The 11021-nt window shown below is 36.7% G+C and overlaps 1 protein-coding gene across 2 annotated transcripts in view; it reads right to left on the reverse strand.

Moving 5' to 3' along the window:
• The window catches only part of stol (voltage-dependent calcium channel subunit stolid), a 78613-nt gene extending 74662 nt beyond the window's left edge, over window positions 1-3951 (reverse strand). Inside the window, exon 1 of one of the 2 annotated variants that reach the window (XM_089727816.1) lies at window positions 3531-3951. In XM_089727816.1, coding sequence (XP_089583942.1) covers window positions 3531-3637 — 107 coding nt within the window. In that variant the 5' untranslated portion in view covers window positions 3638-3951. The remainder of the gene's footprint in view (window positions 1-3530) is intronic. The other variant, XM_089727817.1, reaches the window with a different exon arrangement.
• Window positions 3952-11021: the final 7070 nt, after the last annotated feature.

Below are 11021 nucleotides of genomic sequence, written 5' to 3' on the forward strand. Positions count from 1 at the left end.
CATTTGTTTGCTGAAATTAAATAACGGGTCTAGCCGTTATTGAATTATTGTCACGGGCTTCAATAATTATGCCAAATTTCGAGTTAATCCGACGGGGTCAAAATCATGTCCAAAATTCCATTACTAACATAGATAATAACATACGTATGAAGCTAATAAAAGCTTATTAAAAAGCACGGCTCTACGACGTGGCGAATATTTAACGTAGCAAAATCTCTACTAAAAGATTGCGAGGGATACAGTGTTAATCGGGTCGCGGGAACCACAGTAGATTGATCACAATATATTTCTTATTGATCTGAACGAACTCATGAAGCCCTGTGGGCGGGAGTTAGAATTAACAGACGCGCCCACACAACACAATGATGGCAAATATCAACAAACGCCTACAGATTTTCTGTTATAACTTGTTGTTGTGCCTACGTTACGTTTGGTTGTAATTTTTGTAACCTTGAAAGTTCAAGTTCGTTTACGCATTTATTTTTTAATAGGGTTTTTGGTGATTGAAAATGTGTATCAAAATCGATTTAGAAGTAGTGTCCTTTGAACTGAAGCTTCGATTGTATTGTTTTATTACTACCCTCTATGACGGAACGAATGATTGCTTTGTAATACAAATAGAGAGATTAATGGACTTAATTCGTGCGTGGCTAGTATTGAGACATAGATCTGACGTCTCAAGATGGGTGGATTTACGTTCTTGAAGTGTACCGAGAGGGCGTTTACCTATATAAGCAAAAAAAATTTTTTACATAGATTAATACGATTCACGAGTTCCATTTTCAATATTCGAAGCAATGCCTTGATCGTGGAAGCCGTTTTTCAACACGTGCTCTTATAATAAATAGTCCGATATAGTTGGATCATTTGATAAAAGTGCTTACTACTTACTAATAACGAAGCGTGTAGACTCATACATACTTTTCTCCTTCGGTAGTGCATCGACTCTTTACGAGATTGTTTAAAAAAAGTTGGCCTCATAAACCTTTAGTGTTAATAGGATTTTTATTAAGTATTTATAAACAGCAAATTACTACATCGTACGGTCATAGTTCATTAAACAAGTGTAATCGACTTCCAACGCCCACACATTATATTTCACATGTTATAGTAAAATTGTATGCCTCCTACACATGCACTTAAATCCCGCTTTTATATGTTTGAATTGGAGGCTCTATTATAATAATATATTTTATAACACGTATGTTTGCGATCAGGAAATTATTGTAAAATAACCAATGTAATAACAAGATGAAATCGAAAACGTCTAATTTTATTTTTATTTGTGAAAACCTTGTGAAATTCGGATATACCTTTTTTAATATCGCCATAATCAGCATAATCAAGAATAAGGAATTTACAGATAAACAAGACGCGTTATATGAACTTATTCATTAACATTTCTGTATTTAGCTTATTTGCGAAAAAATCGTTCATACCATTTATTGGTAACGACATAAAATTTATTTATATAGTGGTAAATTGTATTGTTTTCCCTGGATGTCCCCTTTCAAAGTGAAAACAAACAATAAATTCAAGATAGCGTTTCCACTAAATTTTACTTGATTGAAGCCTTCAATTTGTCCAGTATCAGTCTGGGAACGAAAACAAATTCATTACCTTACAGTTTTGCAATTATTGTTGTTTAATAACAGTTAAAATAATGTCATTTAAAATAAAATAATAGGACGGACTTTCGGACAGGACTCTAACGAGTCTGTGATCTCTTTAGCAGGATTGAACACCCATTTATCACTGATTGATGATCAATCTCGAAGCTTCTAACTGTCAATTTTTGTCAACTGAAGTTTTTTCGTTTAACAAAATGAATTCGGGAATATGGCGTAATTATGATTACCGTAGAATCCGTGCTAAATTTCATATTAAAAAGGGAATTTAATGAGCTCAGAAATGGACTTTCTTGTGTAGTGATTTGTTTCTGAGGAAATTAAGACTTCTACATGATTGTGGAACTTACTACTATCATCATACTGTTTTAGGAATAAAATCTTCACGCATTTTTTAAAAATCTATATATATAAAAATGAATCGCTGTTCGTTAGTCTCGCTAAAACTCGAGAACGGCTGGACTGGTTTGGCTAATTTTGGTCTTGAATTATTTGTGGAAGTCCAGAGATGGTTTAAAAGGTAGATAAATATGAAAATGCTCGAAATGTAATAAAAATAACAATTTTGTTTTTCCTTTCATGTGTCCCCCATCGGACGGATAAAGCTTAGGTCTTTTATTTATCGATTGAGGCACTACGAAGTCTGCCGGGTCAGCTAGTTTTTTATAAAAATGGTGGTAGCGCATGATATGGCACGCACGCATTGATTCTACCACCCTGCGTATTTTTGCTGCAAAGTTTTTTTGATATAGTTATTTAAATCAAATTGATCCTTGGATTATATATCTTAACCTGGACAACGATTTTCACGTTAAAGGGCTTAGGTAAACTTTTTTTTTAAAATACTGAAATTTTTAAAGAACCATCACATTGCTCGTTTGTAAAATAAGTTATAATAAAACAAATTATTTTCTTGATTTTCTTAATCTTCTTTCTTGATCTTAAAAAAATATATACCGATTCTTTTCTTAAAAGTATTCCATCTATAAGAATGGACTGTATTATTAAAAATTCATGTATAAACCAAACTATAAACATTAATAATTGATAGTAAATGATTAATTGATTAGTAAATAAGTTAAAGTTGCGCCCACTCGAGAAATTTCGGTAGTAATTTCGGTATATTTGGTATCTGAAATGGTTTTAGTTGATTCTATATTATGTATAAGTTTCAAACCGAAAAGTATTACTATTTTACGGCAGAAATAGGGAGACTGGTGGTATCTACCTGTGCGGGCCCACAAGATGCTCTATCATTAATTATTACGCAAATTATAATTCCCTGTCATTGTCGATGGTCATGATACGACAAGATCACTTATTGGGTATTCGTATCAACAAATATTTTTATCTTCATCATCATATTAAATTATTAGGAGTGATATCCAACATTTTCAGTATCTTGTTGTTACCTAGTAGTATGGTGTCAAATGCTTTAAAGCACAAATTGTTTAGATAGTATTATCGAGAAAATATTTACTCTATTTCTCTGTATTTTTATCTAATATATACTCGTGTGTATATGCTCATATGAGTTATCTTATTTTGAACTTTGACTTTGTTTACCATTGTACGAGTAAGTAGGTGTAATATACATACGTATTTAATAGAACAACGATCTAATCATTAAAACGTTTTTAATTTAAAATAAAACTGGCGTTTTGTTAATATTAATATTTTATCGTTCTTGTAATTGTTCATTGTAGTATAATTATTACTTTGTAAGATGGGAACTATTTTGTCAAACATTGTTATGGATATGGATTATTGCATTCGTATGCGTCTCGAATAACATTTTCTTAAAAAAGAGTGAAACTTTTCATTTTACTTTCACTGGCGATACTTTGAAAATGAATGATTATATTCAGAGTTGTCAGATTTGTATCCAAGCAGAGTTCTTACTCATTGTGTGGAATATCTTCCAATTGATTAGCGAGTGCCGTTGCCGCCAATAGCGCCCAGAGCAGGCCCAGCGTCTGCCACCGTGACATGGTCTGTTTCAGCGCCATCGCACTCCCCACATGACAAGAGCACACAAGAATCACAACACAGCTCGCCTCCACATAGAAGCAGTTCAGTTCGCACTACACTCCCGCTGCAATGTCACCAAAGGGCGGACGCTTGAGCATAAGTCATCGAGAGGCTGCGGAGTCAGGTTAGGGATCGGGCCGGAACCAGTGCGGGCGAGCCGCAGGGCGAGGACAGAGCGTGTCGCGCGTGAGGAGTGAGGCCCGCTGCCGCGCCGCCGCGCTCCTCCCGCCCCCCGCCTCGTGCTCGCAGCCCCGCTCCCGCACTGACGCTGCGCGCGAATCATACGCCCAATAACGCACCGGCCTACTGCTTATTACTCAGATTTATTTGATCGTGCACAGGGTTGATGGCCAGCGACTGGTGTGAACGTCTCTGTTGTCGCAGACGTGCACCTTGAACTCAGGAGAACGTTTTTAGATGCGACCGATTCACATGTACATACTTTCAAGAGAATGTTAAGATAGTTGATTTATGATGATGATGAACACGAGGCTTGTAGTGATAATTAGTCGAGGTCGGTCTACGTGCACGGTGACGGTGGTCGTCACGCACATGCGTGGGCACGACGCCAGGAAATCCTTTATTGATTCCCGTACTCCCGTTTTCTAAGGAATGTCACAGGCGTTGCTACCGCCGAAATTTCGCTCTACCGTTGTTATAATTTGGACTAAGCGAATCACGGTACGCTGGACGCTTTGTTTTCATTGCTCAAGTTGAACTTACCTTTTAAACGTTTAGCTATTTCATATGAAACTGTAAGATGTACCATAGATGTACTTGTTCTGTAAGATTGTGTAAATCAATACAAAACTCGAATAGTTATTAATGTTAAGTCTTGGCTTATATGTAGTAATAGTTTCAGCATCAATTTTTAAAGTTGGAACGGAGTAACTTAGCGCCCTTCTTTCGTTTGATGTCATTTAACTTTTTTAGTTGTCAGAAGATTAAGGTTGAAGTAAGTAAGAGTGTGCACAAGCTTAAAATTAGCCTTAATAAATATAACTAGTCAGGTCATAAGTATTGTCACACAGAAAAAACTTTTCTTTTAGAATGCTGGCCACAAAAAAGTTTATTGAATTCGAATTTCGAATTGTTCATGAAAATAAAAATGTATACTTTTAGAATTTTACTCATTTTTAAATACGGAGTGGACGCTTAGAGAAGACCGTGTTGCAGTTATTGCGTTGCACCGTTGCGGTTACGCGCCAATTCAAATTTTTAACATACTGAAAAATTTGAATATAACCAAAAGATTCGTTTATCGTACCATCAAACGATACAATGAAGATTCTAGTGTAGATGACAGGTCAAGAAGTGGTCGCCCTCGGTCTGTTAGGACTCCAGCAGTGATAAAAGCTGTGAAGGCGCGAATTCAAATAAATCCCAAACGTAAGCAGAAACTGTTGGCCCTTCAGATGGGGTTAAGCAGAACCACGGTGAAAAGGGTGTTAAATGAAGACTTAGGGCTTCGGGCATATCGAAGAAAAACAGGACATCGTTTGAATGCTCGTCTAATGGACCTGAGACTGAAGAGATGCCGCGCTTTGTTGAAGCGGTACGCGGGAAAAAAACATAGGGGAAATTATTTTTTCGGATGAAAAAATTTTTACCGTAGAAGAGAGCTACAACAAACAAAATGATAAGGTGTACGCACACAGTAGTGAAGAAGCGAGCAACCGTATTCCGTGTGTCCAACGAGGTCATTTTCCATCTTCGCTCATGGTATGGTTGGGATTTCTTATTGGGGCTTAACAGAGGTACATTTTTGTGAGAAAGGTGTAAAAACGAATGCAGTTGTGTATCAAAATACAGTCCTGACAAACCCTGTGGAACCTGTTTCTAATACCATGTTCAATAACAGGCACTGGGTATTCCAACAAGATTCGGCGCCAGCTCATAGAGCAAAGAGCACACAAGACTGGCTGGCGGCTCGTGAAATCGACTTCATCCGGCATGAAGACTGGCCCTCCTCCAGTCCAGATTTGAATCCGTTAGATTACAAGATATGGCAACACTTGGAGGAAAAGGCGTGCTCAAGGCCTCATCCCAATTTGGAGTCACTCAAGACATCCTTGATTAAGGCAGCCGCCGATATTGACATGGACCTCGTTCGTGCTGCGATAGACGACTGGCCGCGCAGATTGAAGGCCTGTATTCAAAATCACGGAGATCATTTTGAATAAACTTTAGTGTCATAAGAATCTATGTTTTGTTACGTTCATTTTGGTATATGAATGGTTACATAATGAATAAACTTGTTTCAATTATTTTACATTAAACATGTGACAGAATTTATGACCTGACTAGGTATATACGTACTAAATTAGTGAGCACGAATATCTTTCTACTTTTTTCCTGCTTATCCATCGGTAGCCTTGAGGGCCTATGTTTGGGTTTGCCAGGACTGGTAGCGAGCTCACGGGACTCAGCCTGAAAGGGTGTGCTAACATCTGTCCTAGAAAGTGCTATGCTTCACTAATCGAAATCCGGTGAGCAACTTACTGGGTAATTCACCGCTCGATTTCACGCCGGTGGCCTATTGCCATTCCACCTACGGTAATTAAAAGGTTGCCGATTCGGAACCAGGCAGGCAACGACAAGTTTGAGATTGAATGATTTTAAATCTGTATCTATGATGAATGATGTCTTAACACGGTCCGAAATATAACGGACTTGAAATAAAATTTAACTAAATGAAATATCAGATCTTTGCCTATGAAATAGCCGTTTATAATACAGAAAATTCTTATTTTTATAAATATGTTTTATTTCTATAAATAAAAATATGCATCCAAAAAAATTTCCCTCTCTGCTGGTATCGATAGATGCATCGGACAGAGAAATTTTTTAATGTTCTTTTCGAAGAAGCCAGGTGTACGGGACCCAAAAACTCTTCTAATGCATTTTGTAATGCCTATTGGGTATCGAATTTTGCGCTGCCAAGAAGTTCCACTTTTGTCAGCTCAAGGTCAGGTTAATAAGGTGGATGGCGCCAAACTTACAATCTTATCCCTTGTAGCTTAGGGACCGTCTGTAGTGCGGTATGAGGTTCAGGGTTGTCGTATAGAAGCGGCAGGAACGAGCGATTAGCCTAAGCTCGCCGACTGTATTTGAAAATAGAATTCATTTCAATTTACAAATTATTGGCAACCATACACTCTTTCTTAAAATCATCTGTAAAATCTTAATGGACTTTTTGGCGTGAACGCGAGGAGTGAAGTTGTGATTTGTTTTATATTGTCTGTTTAGTGTTTCTTCAGGTTTAAAATGTGTAATAACGATGATTTATTAACTGTTTAATATCTGTGAAAGTGCACAAGTGTGGGAAAATGAAATAAAGCCGCTGGACATAGTTTCTCGGGATTCTTCAAAAAACCCCACTGAAAAAGTCTCAGTAAATAACCACCGTTTTACTGAGATTATATTTCATCCCATATCATCTCATCTCATTTCATTTCATTTCATCTCAGTTAATTAATACATCAAATTAATCATCTTCATTTCATTTCACTCCATATTATCATTTTTCATAAAAATATGATTAAAAATTCAAATAAAACTTGACCTAAAGGTCTTAGTTACCAGGTAATAATATCCCTTAAAAAATTAAAAAAATTAAATGTTAATTTTCCAACAATTACGATGCTATCTCATGTGAGACAAAAAAAAACAAAGAGAGTATGTAAAAAATATGCAGAATTTCTTTCAAATTATAATTTGTGTTATGATAGGTATATTTAAAGTTGCTATTATTAATTAGCCACCCTAAGAAAAAAATACGTCGATACGTAGTTGGTTCTCGCGGGAACTTTACAAAAATGTTCCACAGAAGTATCGGCTTTATATATACCTATACATATATATTAAAAACTAAGAAAAGTTTTGTTTTAAATGAAAATGGCTTAGTGGTGTACTATCTCTATTTAATCTGTGATGGTAATGCTACGTGACGCAGACACGTAGTGGGACTATTGTGTAATCCTACTGTACCCCGTGAATGGAAACTTAAGCCATCTTAATTAAAATAAAAGCCTTCACAAGGGCAGATTCACATGATGTTAAAGCGCACTGATTTAAATATCTCTGTAAATTTCAATTATAGTAATAAACGAGAGATTTTGTGGGACTTACTTTTGATCACTTGTAGAAGTCGTTTTTGGAAATTATTCAATAGCATTTTGGATAGCAGTCAGATTTTAATACTTATCACAACGCAAGATGTCATGTTTTTAAGATAAAACTCTATAAAAAGATCAATTACTGACGTTTACATATGACGTACACGTAAAGACTAACAATATCCGTAATTTCTGTGAAAATTTGTGCATTCAATGCAAAATGCATGTCAATGCGACCAATTCACGTCATTTCGGATCCTCCCGATCCACTAACGGTGCTTTTAGGTACTTCAAGCACCGGTCACCGTTCTCGTCGAACCCGTCGCTTGCGACGAAGGGCTCGACGAGTAAATTAACCCTCAGACACAGCCCACTGAGTTTCTCGCCGGATCTTGTTAGTGGGTTGCGTTTCCGATCCGGTGGTAGATTCTGAGAAGCACGGCTCTTGCTAGGGTTCGTGTTAGCAACGTCGTCAAGTTTAAGCCCCGTGAGCTCACTTACTAGTTAAGGTTACGCTGGAATAGCCTCTCAAGGCTACCAGCTTAGGTAGGAAAAAAAAAGCGACCTATTAGAAAAGCGCTATCATAGCGAGTGGTGTAATTGCAAAGGTAGCGCCAAAAATTATTATGTATTTTAAACTTCCCAACTCAGCAAATTTCACTCAGCCTACACCACTGCTACATTCATATCATACTATAATCATACCGGTGGCAAGGATAGAGGTGTTTTGGTGAGTTTTTCAGTCGTAGTTGACTGCTTACAGCTGGACACTTTTCCTCCATATTAGACAGTTCTTCTTTTTTTTTTGTTGCTTAGATAGGTGGACGAGCTCACAGTCTACCTCGTGTTAATTGGTTACTGAAGCCCATAGACATCTACGACGTAAATGCGCCACCCACCATGAGATATAAGTTTTAAGGTCTCAAGTATAGTTATAACGGCTGCCTCGCCCTTCAAACCGAAACGCATTACTGCTTCAAGGCAGAAATAGGCAGGGTGGTGGTATCTACCTGTGCGGACTCATAAGAGGTCCTACTACCAGTAATTACGAAAATTATCATTTTGCGGGTTCGATTTTTATACCACGCTGTTATTCCTTCACCGTGGAAGTCAAGTCAAGTCTTACCGCTACAATATATAGTTTTACACGGACAAATATAAATATTTAGTAAACAAGGAAAAATATAACAAAGAAAAGGCTTAGCTGATACCGTCCAGTGTGTGGGCATCGCTGCAATTCAGTAATCCTCGTTACCCTTTGGTGTTATGCGGAAACTACAGCTACACAAAATATCCGTGGGATATATAGTTTAAGCACAATAATATACTACATTGTGACCAAAAATAACGAAAGATGTGGTCATATGCGTATACATAAAGCTTATATTAATGCTTTTTATATCTAAGGATTTTTTGTGTTTGTATCTCTTTTTTCTTTATTTTTGGAACAAATCTTCAAAATGTTTCGAGCTTCTTCCCTATATTCGTTTATTTTAGTGGATTGAAAAGAAATAAAAAAAAAATGGCGGGAGACCATTTTTCTTCATTTTTGTTTCCAAAACGTCTATAATACAGAGATCGTATTTTATTTTCGCTTCGTATAACGCCACAGGTACTGAATTCAATTCGGCCGTGTCTTGTAGTTTCCGAAGAACTTTTAAAAATAAGAACCACCTGGATACATTTGGTAATCATCTGATAATCATCTGTTAATTAAATTACATATAGCTTGGCAAATTAAACTTAAAATTATTCTTTTACAACAATAATAAATGCATATTATAAAAATAATACGAAGGACTAGCCCGCTGAATTTATTTCACCAGTTCTCGGGAATATGAGTTTTCAGGACTTCCAAAATAGTTTCGAGTCCTACCCGTGCGGGCGTAGTTATATAACATAGCCTCTTAGGCTACCAGCGAATAGGTAGGGGGAAAAAGTTTCGAGTTAATATTTAAAGCATGTACACAACGTCACAATCAATGATTGTATAGTAACCGGCAAACTTCTTGAGCAAATGACCTTGACTGCGCAGAACCGAATTTTAGATCACTTTGGTGGTGAGGGTGAGGCGCGACGGCAGGGGAAATCGTATCGAGCGCTTTATTGGTAGATCAGTCGAACCTTGCGTCCCGCACCGCGCCTTCATTCCGCTTGCTCCCAAAAGTACGCTTGCGTACAGTGGAAAGTCTATCGTTATTAATCGTTAATTATTTGTTATAATTACTTGTGGACTTTGTTGCCATTGCTATTTGTTGAGTGTTTGTTGATTTTTTATAAAACATACACTATGCCGCGACAAACTGGTGTAGTATTCAAAAGAAAGGGTAGAAAAATTGTGTACGACGTACGTATATTGCTTCATTATAAAACAGGGGAAGAATGATATGGAAAAATTAAAACAAACTTCGGAAGTAACAAAACCATCAGTGAGTACTGTTAGGTGCATTATTAAGGAAGCTAAAGGCTCTGGCTTGCTCGCCGTGTTTCAGACTTCGGGTAAGAAAAGATCAGGGAAGAAGAAAGTTACCGGAATGGATAGTTTCGTTCAATCTGTAATAAAAAGATGTAATCATAATAACTACATAACAAGCAGCGAAACTCCGTACCGTAGAAAGGCTTCGAAAATTTTAAAGAAGATATACATTTTAATGGCTCGGAATGAAGTTTACGACGAATTATGAAAGAGCTAGGCTTCAGATGGAAAAAAAAACAGAAAATAATCGGAAGCTGGTAATTGAAAAAAGTAACATTCGATTACTACGATCGAATATCGATAAATCGAATATCTTCAAAAAATAATTAATTATAGATAAAAAAGAAGACCGAACCGACCGAGTTGAAACTAAACCGATGAGCCCTATGTCAACTCATCACGATGATAGCGACTCGGGTGATGAAAACAGTGATGATGATGATGGTCAAGATTATGATAACGAAAAAAAAATTACAAATAGGTACCAGCTTCGCTTCAACTGAACCGAGACCTGGCAACAGCTCTAGTTTTGACTTAATAGAAGGAATATCTATATTACCCCAAGATTAAATTATTACAATTATTAACCTATATTTTTTGTTGATGTTCTAATAAATATATAAATAAATACATATGTTGATTTTAATAATTTAATAGCATTATGACGCAGAGTAAATAATGTTTTTGCACGTGAGTGTACCATGCGCGAACTTACCCCCACTACGTCAACAAATGCTCAAGAAGTTTGCCGGCTATATAATTATTTTT

The sequence above is a fragment of the Bombyx mandarina genome, chromosome 05, assembly GCF_030267445.1.
Source record: "Bombyx mandarina strain Sakado chromosome 05, ASM3026744v2".
NCBI lineage: Eukaryota > Metazoa > Arthropoda > Insecta > Lepidoptera > Bombycidae > Bombyx > Bombyx mandarina.